This window comes from Lipotes vexillifer, unplaced genomic scaffold (assembly GCF_000442215.2).
Source record: "Lipotes vexillifer unplaced genomic scaffold, Lipotes_vexillifer_v1.1 scaffold796, whole genome shotgun sequence".
NCBI lineage: Eukaryota > Metazoa > Chordata > Mammalia > Artiodactyla > Lipotidae > Lipotes > Lipotes vexillifer.
The window spans coordinates 2,729,749-2,753,047 of NW_006773072.1; the positions used below are offsets into that span (position 1 = coordinate 2,729,749).

A 23,299-nucleotide genomic window follows, 5' to 3' on the forward strand; every position below is an offset into this window, starting at 1 on the left:
CTACACGAGTTATTTTTGATAGTGAATCTTTCCAGTTAAAAAATGGAAGAGCAAAATAATGGGAGAATTCTTTCATCACACAACTGCAGTGATTCCCATGATTAACAAGTCATGTGATCAAGAACTGTTTTATCTAATTTCACTTTTAAAGAGTACAACATGAATCTCTTTCTTCTAGTTTTCTCTTTATTGGAGAGAGAAAACAACTGGGCATGGAATTTACCCCCAGCATCTTTTAGCATTTCTCTTAACAACTTAAAATTTTCCTTGCAATGTGGAACCCAGAATTAAATGCCCTGTTCTTAATAAGACTGCAAACATATGATCTCTGCTGAATTATCACTTTCCTTTGCTTCCCTGTTGTACTTCTGTTTTTCTTTCTGCTTTGTTGATGGCGCTCTATAAGTTGTTTTCATTGGTGTTGCTTTTTTCCTTCTACTTAAATGTTAGTCTCAAGGCTCAACTTAGCCATGATACTTAAGTCACCCAGATTGCTCCTTGACCTTAAACCCCTCTTTCCTATTAGTGTACACTTTGCCACCCCTTTGTTTAATGGTTTTCCTTTTGCTTGGAGTGTCCATTTCTTGTTCTTTGCCTTTTTCCGTAGCAAATTCCTACTTTAGCGTTCAAATCATTTATCATTTTCCCTGAAGCCTTCCACTAGTCTTTCTCTTCAGGCGAAATTTTGTTGTTCTCCTGTAATATTTTGTTTATTCTCTACTGTCTCTCCTGTCACATTGTCTTATAGTTAATTTTATTTGCCTGTCAGTTCGTTATGGGCAGGACTAAAAAAGGAGGTGGTTCTAAGTAAAACTTGGATTGGACAAGACTGGTGCATCTGGTGTTCTTTGGTTTTACAAACTAGAGATATAAAATTTTATTTCACGGGGCTTCCCTGGTGGCGCAGTGGTTGAGAGTCCGCCTGCTGATGCACGGGACACGGGTTCGTGTCCCAGTCCGGGAAGATCCCACACGCCCTGGAGCGGCTGGGACCGTGAACCATGGCTGCTGAGCCTGTGCGTCCAGAGCCTGTGCTCCGCAATGGGAGAGGCCACAGCAGTGAGAGGCCTGCGTACCGCAAAAAAAAAAAAAAAAAAAAATTATTTCACAACTTTGTCATAATTCATTTTCTAATAAGACATGCATTGGGGATGTAGTTTAAAATACGGGGAAATCTGGATATTGAGTGTCTTCCAGGCAGGAGCAAAGATGTGGGCACTCCAGGCCAGTGGGTTCCTGGGGTTTTCATCTAGCATCTTTTATTAGCTTAGCATGTTTCCTGGTATATGTAATAGGGTATCCAATAGAAAATTGGTGAATGAATGTGTTAGGTGGAACATCGCATGATGTTTTCAGTTCATTTCAGTCATGGGGGAGAGAGAGACAGATTTTGTATGTTTGCTTTTAATGGCTTATTGTCTCTACCATATATTTTCAAGACTGAGGAGTCATCAACTTGAATTGCTTAGTGGCCTATGTTTGTTAATGTAACCCGTGAATTAAATGCATTTGATGTTGTGAAATTGTTTTTAGTTGCTTGGACTAAGAATTTAATGTATTACACATTTTGGTTGAGTCTGAATCAGTGGTCTGTTTGATAGCTTAGTGGCATCAGTCATCAGTTGAAGATTAACTGTAGAGATATTATAAATGTTTGTTTTAAAAGAGTCTTTTTGATTGTGAAAATTTACGTTAGTACCACTTCTTTACATCCTTCCATAATTATTACAATAAGTGTTTTTAGTTAAAAGTAAAACAGTAAAAATTATTTAGCCACAAACTAAAAAGATTATCACAGGAAATATAAATATTTGCATCTCAGAAGAATGGTAACTAATACAGATTCAGGAAATTGTAGAGGGAGGGAAATTAAACTGGTGTCTGACAGTGTGTACTTTACCTTGGTCAAGTCAAGTAGCTCTTTTTTTTTTTTTTTTTACTAGTAATATTAAGCTGTTGTGATAAATAGGTATCCAAACTTTAAAAGCTTTAAAAAATAATAAAATCATACTTTGATTTCTATGAAATTGACCTTACCTTGAGTGATACGTTCTTCCTAATAAGGAATAGTAATTTGCTCAGTGGTAATACAGTCGTCCCTCATTATCTGCAGGAGATTGGTTCCAGGACCCCCATGGATACCAAAGTCTGTAGATGCTCAAGTCCCTTTTATAAAACGGCACAATGTTGCATGTAACCTATTCACATGCTCCCAAATCATCTCTAGATTACTTACAATACCTAATACAAGGTAAAAGCTATGTAAACTGTTATAAATACAGTGTAAATGCTATGTAAATAGTTGCCAGAGCATGGCAAATTCAAGTTTTGCTTTTTGGAACTTTCTGGAATTTTTTTCCCCAACTATTTTTGATCGCAGTTGGTTGAATACACACCTGCAGAACCCAAGGATAGGGCGGGCTGACTGTATGTTTCTTTTAATCTTTTCAGAATTACAACATAAGCTTTTTTTTCTTATTACTTTTATGATCTGTTGCATTATAGAGAAGAAACATAATTCAACGTTTAAACCCTAAAGTTACCAAGGTAGAATGTCATGTAATTTTCCACATTTGTCATAGGTTTTCTTATATTTTTGATTTTATTCCATCAAAAGAGTATTTGATATTGAATATTTTCCCATTTTATGTAAGATCATGTAACCGATTAGATTATTAAATTTGGTAATCTACCATGTTGATCTACCTTGTAAATGTAGTTAATTTGATTTTTATATTTGTGTGCATGTGAGTGAAAATAGCTTTGAAAATGTGATACATGTTTTTATTCATTAGTATAATTAAATTTTAATTAATTTTTAATGCTTCACATGTTTTGTGTTTTTCCTTTGGAGGATTGGATAGCTTTAGTCAAAGCAGCTGCTGCAGCTGCAGCCAAGAATAAAACAGGGAACAAACCTCGGACTAGCGCTAACAGCAATAAAGATAAAGAGAAAGACGAGAGAAAATGGTTTAAAGTACCTTCAAAAAAGGAGGAAACTTCAGCTTCTATAGCCACACCAGAAGTTGAGAAGAAGGAAGATCTGCCCACATCTAGTGAAACATTTGGTACAAAATATGTTCTTACATTCATTCCCTGTGGCAGTGGTAAACTCACGTAGTGAATAAGTCAAATCCTTTGACTGCCTGTAATTTGAACATGTAATGAAATTATTAGGATTCTTTTCCTAGCATAATATGATGGTTAAGTTTTTTAGCATCTTACAGATCTGAAGATTAATGGCCTAATGTGGGTGCTTGATAATGGTTACCCTCAGTATTCTTGAATAGAAATGCATTGAGAATTTGATTTGTAACTTCTACCAAGTAGGTTTTGGGATTTCTTTTGTGTGGGTTTTTTTTTTGTTTTGTTTTCTTTAGCCTTTAAAATGTTTCTGCATGCATTTCAATATATAATACAGTAAAAGCAGTAAGTCGTTCCTTTCCTAAAGCATAACTGCTTAGTAGGTTTTTTATTTCTAATATATTGGTCTAGAGAGATTTGTGTTTTTTAAAGTTGTGTCAAGCACTAGATTGAAAAAATTAAGTGCAAAGCTTTTGTATTATTTTGCTATTTTAAAAATATTCATGTGTTTTAACTTTGGATTCTAGATAAACTCTCATATATATATATTCTATTAAAAGTAGGACTTCATGTAGAGAACGTTCCAAAGATGGTCTTTCCACAGCCAGAGAGCACATTATCAAACAAGAGGAAAAATAATCAAGGCAACTCATTTCAGGCAAAGAGAGCTCGACTTAACAAGATTACTGGTAAACTACAATGATTCTTTTTGGGGGGAAATGGAGGGTTTGATTTTATAGTAGTTTGTTTTTAATAAAGGAAAATGTATCTATTGGTTTAGTGAAGTTAACTGGTTAATGAGAAAGACAGTTGCTTTGTTTCTTCAAGGTCATCCCTTTCAACACCAGGGGCTTTTTCTGTTGGAAATGTGAAAAGTATCACATATTTTCTACCTACCTCACAGGGATGTTGTGAGGATCCATAGGGTCAAATGTTACAAAATTCTGTAGTTTTAAAATCACCTGGGTGGCAGGAGTAGTTTCTCTAAGAATTGAATTATACGCTTTTGTCAACTTGTGGTGACATAATGTCTGAGGTTCTAAATATTACACATTCTTACTCTTGACTGGTCTCATTAAGAATGGTACCATATATGGTTGGGAAGATGAATACTGAATTAAATTCAGCTCCCAAATTTGTTATGCCCAATGTAAAAGTACTTCTATGCGTTTTAAAAATTTCTATTCTTATCTTCAGGTTGGTCTCTAGAATTTGGACTTATTTCTCTATGCCTTGTTGTAATTAGGAAGTAGAATACTAGAATGATGAAAAGCACTGGAAATTCTAGCCTAGTTAGTGTTTACAGAAGAAGGGGCCAGTCATACTAAGACCCACAGTTCCATTCAGCCTAATGATTCTAATCTTTAAAAGAAATTGTGAATATATTTAATTTTTCTGAGTATATGTTATAAAAGGGGAGGTAAAATATTTTAATTAATATTCAGTCATATGCTCTTATTTTAAGGACAAATGATTTTTTGTGCCTTTGGCCTAATAAAGCTATGTAAATCTTTGTTGACATTCTTTTAAATAACTTGAAAAAGCTTGGTTTCATTGTCAGACCCAAGAATAAATGTAAATTAAACATTTTGACCATTTTCTAAAGAGTGTAAGCCCACTGAAAGATGACTTTGCAGCTGAGGGTTCTTTAGAGCCACTGTTTTATTACAGTATTCATCTAAGTAATTATAATTGGTTTCAACAAGTGAGAATATTTAGTCTTTCCATTGTTAATATTATTTTTGTGCCTTTCTCTGATAAAGGATATATTTGGCCTCAGGACAGGAAATATTTCAAATCAATTTACCCATTCCCATTCCACCTTTTCCTTAGAAACTATTAGCTTTGGAGAAAGCCAAAATGTTATCTTAGTGATTATTATGATGGCAACTTGAGACTTCCGTTTTGACTTAGAATAATGGAACTCCGAGCTCTGTACTGTGGAATAGTACTTCTAACTGCTGTGATACCAAGATTGAAACAGCCTTATTGGGGGAGCCAGGATCAAGGAAGATGGAAGTGACACTGACGCTACAACTGCCAGTTTCCCAGCATCATGGTTTTTCCTACAATCTGGATAATCTGATTTTAGTTTCAGTCACTATACTCTTACATGTGTCTTACTGAGAAGTTCAAGCTCACCATTTAAAGAAGTAAGAAAACAGGTCAATCCACAATGATGCAGTATTTCCACTTGGCCTTGAAAAGACAGTAGTGGGGGAAAATCCATTTTACCATGTACCTCAAGGAAGTTCTAATACTGGTTGCTTTAGTAACACCCTGTGCCTTCTGTGGAGGGACTTTGTCTTCACTTCCTCTTGGGAATCTCAAATCAGCAAGTAATAGTTTGGGCAACAGTAGAAGGGCATAAGATTTTACGAATGTGAAACTGTTGTGATCTTTTTCCCTTTATTTACTCAGAAGATGTATGTTAGTTTTTTTAATAGTTCATCTCTGCATCTATTTCTGATTTCATGTTACAACTATATCATGCAAAAAGATAATAGATATTTTAAGATTGTCTTTTATGATTGAAACTCAGGCTTGCCTCTGTACAGTAAATTTCATCTGTGGACCATAAAAAGAGATGAGAACTAATATGAAATAGCAGTTTTGTTATGGAATTATGGTATATTTTAAATTTCTCAAGCTCACTTATATCTGTCTTTTTGTCCCTTTACTACTGAGAGGAATAGGCTGGTAACATGGCAGCATCTCAGCCTGCTCTGATGTATTACCCCCCCACGCACACCATTTTATTTATTTTTTAAATAGTTCTAACAGGAAGTAAGTGGACCAGCAGCTGGATAAATTTAATTCATGTATTTATTCACTCTCTTTCTGTTTCTTCCTCATATATACACCCTACAGAGATTCCAAACATGATTTCTCTACAGAGAATGGAATAGGATGGCTTTCTTCAAAATTTTCAAATAAGTAGACACTGAATTTATTGTTGCATAGTATATATATGTTCTTCCAGAATCTTATTTTTCATTGTCATGTACCTTATTGATAATTATTGATACTTTATGCATACTGACTTAGAACAAACAATTTTACAAAGATAATAAACTTGATACTTTGGGACAAAGTTGCAAGCAAACTGTAAGCAAATTTGAGTAGATTTTAAAGTACGGGTTGTCAGAGAGTAAAAGAAGAAACAGCAGTTAGTGCATGGTCTGTTTGTAATAGTTCTAGGAGTTCCTAGATATTCAGCCAGTTTAGATATGTTTGTACAGCTTAAGGAATTTAAAAAATAATTAAAAAACCCCAGAGATTTGAATTGGCCAGTAATAAGTTATTGATAATAATATCCAGGATATTTGGTTCTTAATCTAAGCAAGAATATTGTGTTTTGGAATGGCTGGATGAAAAGTAGACCATGAATTTAACCACTTTGCCCTTTCTGTCTTCTCCATTACCAGATGCTCTGGCCTCTGTTCTGTTTATTCCTATCAGCAGTGAGAGACTAACTCTATTGTATAGCTGAAGTAGAGTATTGAGAAATGATCACTTTGTGGGTGGGACTTATACAGATTTATATTCTACTTCTACCTGATATTTAAATAATTTCTTGAAACTGCCTAACACATTCCGTTAAAATGTTTATAGATGTCTTATTTGGATGAGGACTTGTTAGTAATATATTGATAAGTAATGATAATTAATACATATTTGCAAATAACAAAAATTAATTTCATTTGTATTTATTTCCCTCCAATTAATTCTTGACGGTTGTGATCTATTTTATCTATTGATTGATTCCTATATGAAAGGAAACGAAAAATGTCAAGTGTATTTAGTAGATTGAATAGCAAATATTTGTCCTCTTTGAGTACCCCTTCGAAGTAGGGCCTCTACTCAGTTCCCTACAAAAGAAGAACCTAATTTCCTAATTCTTTTTCTTTTTCTTTTTAGTAGTATTTAACCTCAGAAATATTAGCTAGAGAAGAAAAACCTAGTGAATGCAGCTTTAAATGTTAAAGAAATATTCTGTGCTACATCTTTTTTAGTCATCTAAAAATGTGTTCAAAAGTTATATTATTATAGTTAGGATTGAATTTATGATTTATAAACTATTTTTGTAAAATTACTTATACATTGGGTCTTTTTTCCTCCATTTAAACCTACACTTAATACTGTGTGGGACTTGAGCAATATGAAGTATCTGAAACTGCACCAAATAGCAGTTTTAATACCAGTCATTGCTGTATCAAAATCATTGTTTTATTCTCAGCCTTTGCTGTTCTGAATTACAATTCTGAGTGATAGATATTCAACTTTATTATCTAATAATGGAAAGGTGCCTTTTGCCTGATTTAACACTTGGCTCTAGTACTACTTTGAGAACACAATTTTAATATTTGAATTTCCACTTAGATTACTTAACATCTTTGAGATTGTTACCTGAAAAAGTCAAGTGATGTTGCCACAGGGTAGCTCGAAGTTAGGTGGCATTTTGGGGCACCTTTTTTCTCCTATTAAATATGATGTAGACAGCTTTAATAATATAGTGGTACAATTGCTGAAGTAAGTTTACTATTATTTTGTCAGTTATTAAACATGCTTCCTTTGAGGCCAAGGTTTTGTGTGCCTGACTTTGAAATGACACAAAAATGATTTTTGGTGACTTTTTATGTGCTTGGTGGCCATAAGAAGCAGCAAATAAATTTGATTCCATTGAGGGTACCTATCTGGTGCTTAGCAAAGAATCTTGACTAAGTAAATGCCTGTAATTTCTAAATTAAAGCAGAGTTTTAATGTCTTGTAAAGTTAATTATATATACTCCAGATAAAATATTCTGTCTTCTAAAATTCAGAATTAATGGTATATATTGGTGAAAACTGGAACTCCCAGTTTATTTCATTAATTGTAGAATGAGGCTATAATATTAAGTAAGTTCAAATGTTGTAGGAAGGATCTGTACTCTTTTCCATTAACATAAAATGGATGCATCCATGTTTTCACCACTTTTGTAAGAAGGTAAGCTACAACTGGGTATAGAAACAAACTTGTAAAGCTTAGGTTAAAGGATCCAGGTGAAATAAAAAATTGGGAGTATTTTTTTAACTAATAATCCAACAACAACAGCAATCTTATTTTATATTCTGGATGTTTGGAAGGATTCCTTATATCTTAATATTCCAAATTTTATTTCAGTTGTATAGACAAAGCCTAAGTATTAACAATCTAAGCCATCTTAGGTTTTGGAACATTAAACCATAGAAATTTAAATTTGTACAGAATGTGTGATTTTTTTAAAAGGGTATTTTTAGTTAATTTTTTTATTTTAAAAACTAATTGTGTAAGCAACTCTCAAGTTCTAATTCAGCCCCTTGAGCCATTATTAAGGGTGTTTGTATTTTTGACAAGTAAATTTCTGAGTGTTGTATTTACTTTCTATAAAAAAGTATAGGGGATTTCAACTGCTAAAATTTTTGAGAAGTTAATTAGTGTGAAAGTTGATATTTTTTCTAATAAGCAATTTCTGTACAATTTTTCTCAAGGTTTGTTGGCATCCAAAGCTGTTGGGGTGGATGGTGCTGAAAAAAAGGAAGACTACAGTGAAACGGCTCCAATGCTGGAGCAGGTATGAAATGGTAGCATTTCATTTTTTTCAAGGTTCCCAACTGGAATGATCAAGGAGCTATAGTATCCACATAATTGAAATTGCCCTTTTGATCAGATATGGGAATAGGAAGGTAATTAATTGTTGCTATATTTTTAACTCTGCCTTCTCCAAGGTATACAGATAAACTACAGACTTCATTAGTGTTTATTTTCAGTAGGCTGACATTAAAGCCTTTGTTCCCCAACAGTTGAAGGCCTGGAGGCAGGCATCCCAGGGTATAGGCTTCCAGCTGGATCACATTTAACTAGCTTACAAAAAGACCCTTACACAAATACTTTTCATTTGTGAGTTAAAACAGGGTTTTTTGACATCTAATAAAGCTTCTTTTGTAAGAAGTTTCTTTTATATTGTAACAATTGGTGTTGTTAGACTGACTATGTGTTTTATGAATTGATCAATGAGCCATACATTTTTGCTAGGATGTATATTTTAATAACTACAAAAAAAATTTTTTTAAACTATTAAGGGTCTGTCTTTAAACCACCTAATAGAGGAATTTAAAAGTGAAGGTTGCAGTTGCTAGATTTTGCCTTGGCTACCTTCAGATTCCCACGATACCTGTATATAGTGGACTGTGCATGCTTTTCCACTTTCTAAGGGCTTACCTTCTTGGGCACTGTAAGACTATAAGAACACAGTAATAGCCATAACTGGATTTCCTTGGTTCTCCTGTTTTAAAATCTGAGCCTTAATGTAGTTTTAATATACCCTTTTTGTATTATTTTAATTTTCTTTATTAGTAGCCTAATAAAGAAGACTTTAAAATGAGTACCTGTTGCTCTTCTCTATATGCGTTTTAAAAAACAGTCCAAATTTAATTGATATTGTATTGAGTTTTTCAGGGTTATTTTAGGCCTGAATATGATAACAGTGCATTGTTTTGGTGCCTCCATTAATGTTGTATTGAATCAGTGATCTTTTAAATTGATTAATATGTCAGCGAATCATACCTTCTGATTTTCTGTGGTCATCAAACGGTTAAGTCTTTGCCGTTATTGTCAGTATATCAACCAAATTTTAAGCGACTTTTTTACTGTGTATTACTATATTCAACGTCCCAGATATAACAATATTTTGTATTTTCACCACTGTTTATGGTATTCTCAGAATGCAATAAATCAGGGACTTGGGTAATAAAATGTTTCTGGAAAATTCATTACAATGTCAATCTTTTATTATGCACAATCCTGCTGAGATGAATGTGATTGTGAAAATTATTTATTATATGTGGAAGTTAGTGTAGAGGGCAGTGCCCATTTCAGAGAGAAGTACAACATTTTGAAACTGAGCTTAAAAAACAAAGAAAAAAAATTGAGTAACTCGGCTGTTTTTATTTACATAATTAAAAAAATTTTGAGAGTCCTTCCCAGTTTTGTAACAAAGAGACCAATGATCATTAATGAAAACTTTGTAAATTATTTTATATTTTTAAGGAACAGGATGCTGTTCCCCCCCTTTTTTGTCATTCAGGTTGATTTCAATGTGAAATGTTTTGTAACCATACTCTTAATTTTTGTGCTAAGTGTTTGCCCTTCTTCAAAGTTAAAAAGCCGAGTTATAAAATTCTTAATTACATCTCGGTATCAACAATAGACTTGAAGGAGAGAGATTGTCACTGACCTCTGTTGCCCTAATGAGTAAAATAATGCCACTCATGACGTAGATTTATAACAGGCCTAAGGCCAAAACTTACTGTCCTAAGGGATTTATTTATTTACATTTAAAAAAAGCTCAAACTCTGTGGTCTTGAACCCCAGTTCTCAGATTATTAATTATAGATTATTTAATTGTATTAGGGAATTGTCATGTTATATTTACTTTTGGATAAAACCTGCATTAGATGCATAATTCAGTAAGTTTTAAAAAATGTTAATTTGTCCTTGTTTAGAGGTTAAGCACCTTATCCAGATATTAATTTAAGTATTAAAATCTTGTTTTATAACTTTGTAACTTGAGAGTAATGGATGCTGTAGTGATGTCTCTCACATATGTGAAGATGAACAATAAAATTGTTTATTTACAAGTAATGGCTCTAATTACTTTTCTGGCAACACCTTTTATGATAAGCTTAGGAATCCTTTCTGTATATGGAGGGTTTTTTTTCAAATGATTAATCTGCACTTATACACATGTGTAATGAGTAAATTCAAGAATAGAAATGATGACAACTCAATGAATGAGACACTTGACACCAGCCCTTTTATGTGGTATGTCCAACATGCCATCTGTAGCACAAAGGTGCCATACTTAATACCAAATATTCACTTTTTTTCCACCAAAATTTGAGCGCTTTATAAATATTTTTAGTGGGAACAGAAAGCTGTTTGGTCCCCAGACAATGATCTTCCATATTCCAGAGAACTGCAGACTGCAGACCTGATGGTCATCCCTCACAAAAGATATGGAAGTAAAAAGGTATCTTGGGGACAAGCATGTTGTTCATAGAGCTAGTAGTTTGGTTCTTTATAAAAACCTATTCTAGTATAGGTTTTTTTTTAAAAAGTGTATCTCATACTTTGCTCTCAGATAACATATATCAAAAAGAGATACAGTATAGGCATTCCAACACCGTAGATTGCAAATCCATCTAATGTGGCTGTTCTCTGTTGTCTTAGGACACATTCACATATAGTTTTACATATGTAGGACATTTTACTGCCAAATGAATGAAGATATTCTTTATGAAAGAACTGACAAAGTTCTAATTTTTTTTTAAAAGTATCAGTTGGCAGGAAGAAGGTAAAATCTCTCATCTAAGAATGCGACGTATTTTGTTTTTAAATCCAATGTTTTTAACTTACACTTGGTTTTACTCCTTGTTTTTTTTTTTTTTTTTTGTTGTTGTTGCTTGTTTTGTATTGTTTTTTAGTCTTTTAACTCTGTATTGCTGGTGGCTTTGATTTCATGATGCATTATGCTTATGAAACTCTAGCTTTCAGCATTAAAATGAGTTAAAGATAATGTTTCGTTAATTTGATCATTGTTTTCCTGTTGAGATCTTTCTTTAAAGGGAAATTGTCTACTTAAACCTCTGCATTGAACTCGATAAAGGAAATTATTCTATAAAAAAAAATTTGAAAGTCAGAAGCTTAAATGTATTCCTCCAATGCTCTAAAACTTGAAAATGCTGTTTGTTTACCTAATTATTATCAATGTCATTGGTAATTATGGTGTCAAAAGAGGTATATTTTAACTCAATACGGAACATATTTGTCCAGTAAGGTAACATTTTATTTTCTGAGAATATTATAAGTAATACATTTAAAAAAACCTAAATTTAGACTACAAGTTGACAGCATCCCTTTAAAGACAGCCTATTCAACTTTTAGTTAATAATTTGTGGGGTTCTTTTTGGTTTTTCATTTGTAATAGAAATGTTATATGTTGCTTAACAATGTTTTTGGATACTAAAGTTGCTTAACAGTCAAAATAGAAAACAACAAAAATGAAGAAACCAAAATAAAAATATCAATTTTTTATTATTTATTCAGGCGATTTCACCTAAACCTCAAAGTCAGAAAAAAAATGAAGCTGACATTAGCAGTTCTGCCAACACTCAGAAACCTGCACTGTTATCCTCAACTTTGTCTTCAGGGAAGGCTCGCAGCAAGAAATGCAAACATGAATCTGGAGATTCTTCTGGGTGTATAAAACCCCCTAAATCACCACTTTCCCCAGAATTAATACAAGTCGAGGATTTGACGCTTGTATCTCAGCTTTCTTCTTCAATGATAAATAAAACTAGTGAGCACAGATTTTTAAAAAATAGTTACTTATCCTATAAGATACATTAAAAACAGTTTGGTTGTAGTTATATTGTATTTTTATGAAGTTGCATTTTAAAAATTCAAACTTAAGTGGATATGATAGGGAAGACTTGAATCTATTTTAGGGGCAAAAACCATTTACATTTCTGACTGATGTATTGTACAGAGGTACAGTGACTATACTGCTGGTTAAGAAACCTTAGCTTTTAATAACCAAAATTCCACTGTAGTTTGACTCTCCTCAACTAATAATCCAAGCACAATGAGAGGCCTGATTCATTACAAAAAAACAGAACGAAACCATTATGAGATACAAAAAGACCCATGGTGGATGTTTTCCTGAACTCCTAAGACTATTCTTATGGATAGATTTAGTTACTGTCCCCAGTTGTCTGTACCCTCTTAGGCCATACATTTTATTCAGTTCTTATTGTAGGATTTAGAGTGCAAACTTCAGTTTAATCTTACTAATGAAAGAAGAAGGTTGCTTCCTTGATCTTATATTTAAAGATTTTACTGTTTCAATACCACTAACCTTTCAAGAGTTAACTTGGTCTTTTTTAAATAGCCTATTGACATGGGTTTGGATATATATAAGACAAGATTTGTGTTGCCTGTGTGTTTCTCATGTTTTAGTATTCTAAGTTAGAGACATATGAAAAATAATTACCTGAAAAGTCACTGGGTTAAAGATAATTTTGCTGTTTATACAGTGAATGAATGAATGAATATGACACATTTCCTTACGAACTTCTCCATATCATATCTTCCGCAACAATTAAAAATGGTGACATTGAGAAGGCTTCTATCAATCAAATATATTAACTTCCTCTTGCATTCCATTGCTATATTTTTTTTGCCAAACCGTGTTTTTCAATTTTTGATCAGGTTTTGGTACTTCTTTGTTTTGTTTTGGTTCTTTTTAATAAATGAGTAGAAAGGATGGAAACAGAAAAACTCAATTGTTTCTATATAAGCTTCATTTCATTATGGCATTTATCATGAAATAATATCGTTAGTAGTCACTACAATGTCCCATGACATTGATATGTATTTTATTTTGCAATTGTTTTGTATTTTGGTATTATGACCAGTGTTACAGCAATTGAATTTTATTCTTTTTTTTTTTTTCAGTTATCACCATGTCTTTTCCATTTTGACTTTTGTAAAATTATTTTTAAATCCCCAAAGCATCAACCTTTTAAACTACTCTTATTTCCTCCTGCTAAATTAACATGCATATATTGGCTTATGTAGTTCCTGCCTGTTCTAAATCATCAAACATATTTACATGCCGTGTAGAAAGAAGAAAATGAAAGGTTAAAAAAAAAAAATTTCCAAACTTCTGTTAATACATAGCTGAAGATGCTTAAATGGCTCACCAAGTTAGTTTTTTAAAACAAAATAAAAAACACGCGAGGGCAAGAACAGTGTCATATTCTTTAAAAATCCTCGGGTTTTGCCCATAATGAGTACTTAAAGTTGTTTGTGTTCAGTTTTTTTTAATGAATCAGGCCCAAATATATGTTTATAAAAATCCATTTGCGGGAATGAGGGTGGGATAAAATTACTTACATTAGTTTTACTTTGGCAAGTAAAGCACTAACTCTACAATGCATGTCAGATTTTTGTCACCTATGCCCCTGCCTTTTTTTTTCTTAGAGTTTCTAGATTTGTAATGTAGCAAAAGGGATATATATATACACACACATATATATATACATATATATATATATGTATATATATATGTATTTTTTTTTAATCTTTGGCTATACAGAGAGAATTTTCCCAAAGGAAAAGTGGCAACTAACAAGGATCTGCAATTAGAGAATTAACTGTAGTCTGTTACTTGGGAAACTACCTGAAATTAATGTTCCATGTTATTTTCTTTTGGTTCTAGTAGGCTTTAGATTTTAGAAGTTTTGATTAACCCTTGTGAATGAGGGCAGTTTTTGCCTTTGATTACTTTTGGAACATGCCGTTCCTTGTGGATACCTTACAACATCAGAGGGCAGAATTTGAATCATTTTTCCCATTTTTCTCCTTAAGTATTATAAGATGATCCTGGCATGTATCTGCTTCGTGAACATTGAAGATCTTTTTCTAGGTTCTCCACAGCCTGTGAACCCCCCTAGACCTTTCAAGCATAGTGAGCGGAGAAGAAGATCTCAGCGTTTAGCCACCTTGCCCATGCCTGGTGATTCTGTAGAAAAGGTTTCTCCTCCCTCTCCAGCCACTGATGGGAAAGTATTCTCCATCAGTTCTCAAAATCAGCAAGAGTCTTCAGTACCAGAGGGTAATGTATATTGCTTTTCTATAGAACCAAACATAAAAGAAGACAAAACACTGAGATAAAGATTATTAAACTATTAAGACATTTCTGCTTTTTCCTTAACAGCTTTTGGACTTATAAGCACTTCATTTAATTCTACAAGTATTTATTTAGTGCCTTCTTTATTTCCAGGCACTGTTTAATTTATAGAACATTTTATCCACATGGATATTAACCGAGACAGTGTATTTATATTAACATTTTACATTCTTTATTTTGTGTAGTGCCTGATGTTGCACATTTGTCACTTGAGAAACTGGGACCCTGTCTCCCTCTTGACTTAAGTCGTGGTTCGGAAGTTACAGCACCGCTAGCCCCAGATCCCTCTTACCATAATGAATGCCCCAGGGCAGAAAAGGAAGATACACAGATGCTTACAAATCTTTCTTCCAAAGCAGTAACTGATGGAAGAGGAGCTCCAACAGCATCAGGTAAAAAAGATTCATTTTACAAGTTAGCTAGGCTTGCATTTATACAGTAAAAACAGTTGGATGTATAATTACATTATTTTAATATGTAGTTCCTCTTTATAAATACTTCTCCATAACATCTGTGGAAGATAGAGTTTCTCAGCCTGTTTAACGTCCTTTTGTGTGACCATTTACTATCATATTCTCTGGATATACTTCTTATTTTGTCACTTTAATCTACTTCCTTCTCCCTACTTCTTTCTTATATCCTGTTTCTACTAAATAGGAATTATTAGAGCTAAATATAATTACAGAAGTTTCTTGGTTTTGAAGCCAGAAAATAACTTAATGGGCTCAATACTTAGGTTTAAGGATTTAATAGAATTTAATATTTAAGAAACACTTAGCTTAAATTAATTTATATACCTGTATCTTACATATAATCCCATATTTTGGAGCAGAATCTCCAAACTTTAAATGTAATTTGTTGTAATGTTATTTTGGGAGTCTAATGTGTAAAATCAGCCATAATAAGACATTTTTTGATGATTTTATGACACTTATTGTAATCTGAAATCTTTCGGAGGTATTTTGTCAAGTTGATATTTTAATCTAACAGAATATTAGATTTATATTTATTTATATTTCCCTTATATGGTTACATTGTTTTACTTGGAAGTTTTATAGAATTTTAACCTCAACCAAAGAGCCCCTACAGTAAAAGAAAAAAAAAAGGCAAATACTAATTTCAAATGCTTTTCCAGTAAATTACTAATTTGGAATTATCAGTAGATGGATAAATAAGGTGAATTGAGTCAGTTCAGAAGTAGGGAAAAACATAAAACTGTTTTTTGATTAGCAGCCAGAGAGTATTGGGATAATCGATTTTAGTAGTATCTTCTCTGAAACCACTTTATCAGATCCTTGGGTGAAGTATAAAATAGAGCTTGCTCTGTTCTGGTGGTGGTGTATATTAAAATAAAATGACTGAACTAACTCAAGAAGCATACTTTTTATATTACTGCTGTTACCTTCTTGTTCCTTCTTTCAAAGTGAAAGTGTAACTAATATTAAACATACAGTGTTCTACAGTTCCATTAATCAATAAAAGATTAAAGTTATTTTGTACATGATAGTGTTTCCATATCTTGTTTTAAAAAAATCAGTGCCCAAATTTGAAGATTTGTAGGCTTTGAAGCATTTCTTGTCATTTCCCAAAACTGATCCATTGTCTTTGGACAATTTCTAAGCCCCTTCTATCTGTAGGGTAATTAATTTTTCTTTTCCCTGTTTTCACAAGGTTTCTGAATTACCTTTAACCCTTTGAGATACTTTTCTTGGTGAAGTTCTTATGAGTCCTTTAACAATCTGGAATTTGTTGCTGTACTGAATATATGAAAAATATGTTCAAGTTAAGATGATATATATTCATTGGGGAATTTATTTTTTTAAATGATAAAGTCATTAGTTTTTAAAATATGTATATATATATATTTTTTTAAATAAATTTATTTATTTATTTTTGGCTGTGTTGGGTCTTTGTTTCTGTGCGAGGGCTTTCTCTAGTTGTGGCGAGTGGGGGCCACTCTTCATTGCGGTGCTCGGGCCTCTCACTATCGTGGCCTCTCGTTGCAGAGCACAGACTCCAGACGCGCAGGCTCAGTAGTTGTGGCTCACGGGCCCAGTTGCTCTATGGCATGTGGGATCTTCCAAGACCAGGGCTCGAACCCATGTCCCCTGCATTGGCAGGCAGATTCTCAACCACTGGGCCACCGAGGAAGCCCCCAATGTGTATATTTTTAATTTACGTATTTATTTATTTTTGGCTGCTTCAGGTCTTCCTTGCTGCGCGCGGGCTTCTCATCGCGGTGGCTTCTTTTGTTGCGGAGCACGGGCACTAGGCACGTGGGCTCAGTAGTTGTGGCTCATGGGCTCTAGAGTGCAGGCTCGGTAGTTGTGGCACACGGGCTTAGTTGCTCTGTGGCATGTGGGATCTTCCCAGACCAGGGCTCGAACCTGTGTACCCAGCATTGGCAGGCGGATACTTAACCACTGCACCACCAGGGAAGCCCAGGGAATTTATTTTTAGATGTGCATTTGAAAACGTTTGTATTTTCTTTTATATAACAATAGTAACAAGACTGAAAGGTAGACGAATGTACATAGCTGTGTAATAACTAAGTTATGTTAGTTGAATGATGTATCCTAAAATGTCAAAGTAGTGATTGTACATGGAAATCTTTAATTCCAGTGATTTTGTGTCTAATCAGAATACTAGCCTAGTGGTTTTTCGTTTTTCCCCCAGAATTTCTAGTATATTTGTGGAGATGTAGCTAATTATCATTGGGGTGTGGTTCTTGTTTCTTATAATGGTTAAAAAATATACTGAGGTAGAGGGAAGGCACGATATTTTTTTCCTTTTTAAGTATTCGAAAACTATTTGAGAAAGTCAAAGTTGTAAGATAGTTTTCTGGAAAAGTGAAAGGTAGAGAGGAGTTTGGATTTATAATGTGATGTATTTGTAAGTTTGTTGAAAAGTGAGGATCATCTTAAGTATGGTGATGACTGGCAACTTTAATTGCTTAAATCAAGGAAATGCATGGATTTAAATGGTAACTACTGGAAGTCCATTTGTTAGAGGGTTGAACACAGTCACAGCATTTGAATGCGGGGTTTGGGGGGATTCTGATTTATTTCTATTACCCCTTTTCATTTTTTGTTTTTTGAGGGAAGTAATGGAATTCAGGTCATGTTCTAACTTGGACATCTTTTGATTAAAACCTTGTGAATCTGTCTGACTTGCACTGCAATTCTCAGTGGTCTGCGTGCTTTTTTCTCTCAACACTTTTGTTAGCTACCCTCTCAAAACTGTTTCGTAGTATTTGTTGGCCTTCTGTCTGCTTCCCAAGTTGTCTTCCATCTGCAGTCAAAGTACCAGGAGTTTTGTTTTTGTTTCTTCTTTCTTTTTAATTTTTTAATTTTTTTGCTTGGTTTGTTTCATGTTAATTATAAAAGTAAATTTTGTTACTGTTGAATTTTAAAACTTCTGTAGAAAGCATTATTTACCAGAACTTGTATCAAAGACATTTTCTGGGGGTATTTTTTTCAAATTGGAATTTTGGGGGTATTAAGAGTGATGAGGATGTTAGTCATTAACTGTGAAATAGTTTAACAGACTTAGAGTTTTATTTTTTCGTGTGAGTGATATGTGCATGCTCATATCACAGTCATGGTAAAGAATTAATGAGATTATGCAAATTAGCCAATTATTATATACATGTATTCTTAATAGGTTAACACTTGTTTTTCCAGTATAGATAATGAACTTGCCCTAATCCTCTGCATTCTTCCACTGGGAAGCATGCATAGAATATGACTAATCAAGGTTAAGAATACTACTGCCCTGCTGCCCTCATTACCAAAAACAGTCATTGGTGCCCTTGTAAAAATCGATGCCTTTGTTTTTATTTTATTATCAGAATACTTTCTCTAACAGAGCCAACGAGTTTTAGGTAAGGATAGAGTGTTAGTTCTGTTACTCTTAGTTCTGTTGCTAACTGGGATGTTAACTAGTTTTCTTATTTATCTACTGGATATATGTACTGATATAACAAATACTGAATTACTCTGACCCCTTCAAGGAGTTAAAATATGGAAGCTCAGTGTATGGACGGGTGAGACAATAACAGTCACATTCTGACTTGTGGGGACACCAATTTCACATTTACTTTCTAAAAAGCCTTTTTGTTTTAAAGTGTTTTTCAGTTTTTTTCCAGAATTGTACAAAACAGAACTACAACCAGAGACTCCGTAATCTCCCTCCACCCCACAGCAGATGTTCATGGCTTGTACAGAGCCTGGGGTTTCCATGGAGAGTTTCAGGGATAGCCTCCTTTTTTGCCAGGAGAATCAGATATTTAGCACACTGCCAAAACCTCTCCACATTACTGCGCCTTGCAGGATGTGAAAGCAGGCATGGCTCAGAGATCTGTCACTCTTGCTTTAATCTGAAGAGCTCCATTTGTTTTTTTATTGTGTTTTTCATTTGGTGGGGGGGGGGGTTTGTATTATGTATTGGAATGTTACATAACATTTTGTTTGACGAAAATGTTCTGTTGATAAAATTTAGTGTAAAAAACAGTATTCTGTAAACTAATATCCACGTACTTTGGTTCCCAAATTCTAGTACACGGTGAAATAAGGACAATGTAGAGAACTTCTCATAAAATGAAATTGATTCTTTTGTAGAATTCTTGAATAGATCTGTTTTTTTTTTTTCTATTTGGGCATGGGTGTTTTTAAAAGTCCTGCCATTATTGCATATAGGAATATTTATTTTAATATCCTTAATTGTGTAAAATGTTGACAATCCTTTCTCAGTTCCCCAATTTTACTTTCAAAATTTTATCAGTTAAGAAATATAAAGGTTTGGGACCCACCAGAACATGTGAAAACAATCTAGAACTGGTCCTCCTGAAAGCACTCTGCTAGTTACTGAATCTGTTCTGCTGTGCTGACCTGTGTTCCGGAGCTGAGGTTCAGGACCATTTTACTTGTCTTCCAAGTACCTGAGGGATCCCACACATTCCAGTCAGGAAAGGCAGCCCTGTAAGGCAGTTCCTTCCATTTGAATCACCCCAGGGGATTCTGGCCTTGCTCCACCTTTCACTCTGGAGATTCAGTGCTCCTGGGGATTAGGGAGGGACCTACAAGGCAATAATCGTGATCAAGGGCTGCTTCTGGTATAGCTCTACTATCACAGAGGATTTAGAAAGCAAATCTCTTACTGTTTCCATTGTAAATGCCTCGTCATTTTCAAGAAAATTGCATCAAATTTGTGGAATTTTCATGGCATTAATTGTTAGTAAACAGTAATTAGTAAATGTAAGTGAGGCATTTGTTCAACAGTTTTGATAATAAGGAAGTTTAATTGTATTTCTCTTTGCTCTGATGTCCTTTTCATTTTTTTGTCATAAGAAATCTTTTTGTCATGGAGATTATCAATATTTTTACTTAATTTGAAACTTAATTATTAGAGCCTTATTAGCATTTAATTCAAGTTGAGTGGTATTTTTACATTTTTATTGTGTTTTATTTAAATTATGTAAATTATTTGCAGTAAGATGAATAAAGTGCTAGCTTTTTTGATACTGTACTGCAGTGATTTAAAAATCAAAGAACTCATAACTGGTGATATTAAAGCATAATTTAATAGATTGAAAGTGTATTTTAAATGCACTAGTGTTTTTCTTAGATTAACCGTATACACACATAAGATATTAGCATTGGCAGTGGTTGAATATGAGTTGAGAAGCTTGGTTAAGTGTGTCTGCTTGGTTAAGTGTGTCTGTGTCAGCAGCACAGTTCATGAGGTGCACTGTTGGTTTAAAAATGTATTTTGGACTATTAGATAATAAGACCTGAGTGCCACTAAGGTTGAATATTTTGTATGTGATAATAAGCCTTTATGTCTTACATTTGGATAAAGACCAAAATAATTTATAGAATAATTCTGTTTTGGCTTTTATCGTTACCTAGTAACACATTCATGATGGAGTTCAAAGGTACAAGTTTGTTCTAGGCAGCAGAGGTTAAATATTAGTTTAAAAATTTTGTGCAGATTGTTGAAAACCAGTATAATTTAATGTGAAATTTAATATTTCATTTGGATGACTGGAATAGCATTTTGTCATAATTGTCACAGGAGCAGAAATGTTACGTGGACCTACCACTGGAGTGCATTTCAACATGGACTGCCAAAGGCTGTGATGCCAGAGTTGATCTTAACTGATTGCCTAGTGCATTTATCCTAACATTTTTTATGTTCAGACCCGTATTTATGCTATTTCTAGAACTGATGTAGTCTCAAATTATTACCCCACCATAAAGGAGAAAGTGAGAAAAAACACTTAGTAGTTATCAGACACTAAACATTTCATCAATACACATTTTGACTCACCTTATACTGATAACAACAGGAGGTGGATGCTCTTAGTCCTATTTAGCAGATAAGGAAACTGAAGCACTGAGAGATTAAATGATTTACTCGAGTCTGTGAGCTAATAGATGGTGGAACTAGAAATCTAATCTGAGTAGTCTGAGGGAACAAAAATCATTCTTAATTTATTATTCCTTTGAAGTAAGAAATCCCACTTCTTTGTTACTAGTTCAGGCCATAAAATAATGTAGACCTTTAGGGGAAAAGAGTCTTAGGTAGAGTTTTGTGAGCAATTGTAATTTAAAACATTGTCCCGTACTTTTAATCCTTTCTGACTAAACTTACATATTTTTCCCCTAAACCTGCAGGAATATCGAAAACAGAAAAAAAAGTGAAATTGGAAGAAAAAAGCTCAACTACATTTGGTATGAACAGAAAGTAATCTTTAAGCAAAAGGCTATAGATGGCTTGGCAGTGGGAGGACATAGTCTGTCCCTTACTTTTTACCTGTTAGTGCTCCTTTAGGTGTAAGTGATCATCTGTTTTAGTGTTTATTAGTGTTATTCGGCTCCAAATATGTGATTTCTTAAATACATATCTTGCAGTAGTATGGGTGTTTCTTGTCAAGGGAGCCTAAGGCTTTCTCTGAGAACTTGATGTTTTTGAACATCTTTAAAACTATGACTGTTTAAAAATAAGCTACCATTTAATATTGTTGAAACTTAGAGAATGGATGGTAAATTAAAATAGCCTTTTTTTTTTTTTTTTTTTACTTTATAAAAAGTTACTAAGTTTTCTGCTGTCTTTTCTGTCTTCTGTGCTATAATGACTGAAAGTTTTTCTGCTATCTTTTCTGTCTTCTGTGCTATAATGACTAAAAGTTTTGGAATAATGGATAATAGTCTTAAGTATTCTACAGATTAGCTACCTGGAGCTTGAGTTACTGAAAGTTGGTTTAATATGGTTGATAAGTTACGGGCTAAACCTTTCTGAGTTGGAACAATAGTTGAATATATGTGATGAATTAATTTTAAATAAAATAGGAAACTGTTTTAATATCTGTTCATTTTCTTTAAAGTGCATATGATTGGGAAAAAGGAATATTTTAAAATTTGTGGACAAAATTTAATGAAATAAGTTTTTTTTCTTTGTGCTTTTTATTTTCATTCTTGTATACACTGGGAAAGTATTGAAAGACTGAAGGAATTATTTGTGGAAATGATCTAGTTTTTTGTTTTTCCAAAGGAAAAAAAATTCAAGTTTTTTTGTTTTTTATTTTTTAAACTTCTAGTATATTTTCTCATTAAATTTTGTGTGGAAATGCTGAGTCTCCTCAGTCAGGTCTTTCTTAAGTTATGGAGTTTATTTCTTGCCACATCAGGAAACTGAGTTATATTACTCATTTAAAGATTTTAACTACTGTCTGTGTTAACTTTAAGGTGTCAGGAGTTGGGATTTCTCAACACTGCTAATGAAGATCCCCTCTTATAGCCCAATAAGCTAATCAGGAGTTCCAGACTCATGACAGGAACAGTTTAATTGAATCCATCCACTCTGGGCAGGTGACTGGAATAGCTGATTAAAACATAAATGCTGCTTTTAGGTTAACCACAGAAAAACAACTCAGGATCAGTCATGATTACTAACTTACTCACTTTGGTCATTTAGGTAAGAGAAAAGAAAAGGATAAAGAAAGAAAAGAGAAGAGGGACAAAGATCACTACAAACCAAAGCAGAAGAAGAAGAAGAAAAAGAAAAAGAAATCTAAGCAGCATGGTAAGTCCAGTCCTCCCTCAGTATCCGGTTGGTGGGGAGGGGGATTGGTTCCGGGACCCCCAGCGGATACCAAAATCCACTGATGCTCAAGTTTCTTATATCCACTGGCATGGTATATTCAGCCCTTCATACCTGTGTTTCCATATCCTTGGAAATTGAAAATTGATCCGCAGTTGGTTAAATCCCCAGTCGCAGAACTTGTGGATACAGAGGGCTGACTGTATGCTAAAATGGTGATTCCCATTTTTTTTTTTTTTTTTTTTTGGCCGCGGGCCTCTCACCGTTGTGGCCTCTCCCGCTGCGGAGCACAGGCTCCGGACGCGCAGGCTCAGCGGCCACGGCTCACGGGCCCAGCC

General features: G+C 33.8%; 1 protein-coding gene across 3 annotated transcripts in view; it reads left to right on the forward strand.

Moving 5' to 3' along the window:
* The window catches only part of PHF20L1 (PHD finger protein 20 like 1), a 79,839-nt gene that overhangs the window by 24,668 nt on the left and 31,872 nt on the right, over positions 1 to 23,299 (forward strand). For 2 of the 3 annotated variants that reach the window (XM_007447992.1, XM_007447993.1), the window contains 8 exons: positions 2,855 to 3,068; positions 3,648 to 3,773; positions 8,596 to 8,678; positions 12,212 to 12,464; positions 14,595 to 14,783; positions 15,044 to 15,250; positions 21,536 to 21,592; positions 22,836 to 22,943. In XM_007447992.1, coding sequence (XP_007448054.1) covers positions 2,855 to 3,068; positions 3,648 to 3,773; positions 8,596 to 8,678; positions 12,212 to 12,464; positions 14,595 to 14,783; positions 15,044 to 15,250; positions 21,536 to 21,592; positions 22,836 to 22,943 — 1,237 coding nt within the window. Of the gene's footprint in view, positions 1 to 2,854; positions 3,069 to 3,647; positions 3,774 to 8,595; positions 10,748 to 12,211; positions 12,465 to 14,594; positions 14,784 to 15,043; positions 15,251 to 21,535; positions 21,593 to 22,835; positions 22,944 to 23,299 lie in introns of those variants that run through there. The other variant, XM_007447994.1, reaches the window with a different exon arrangement.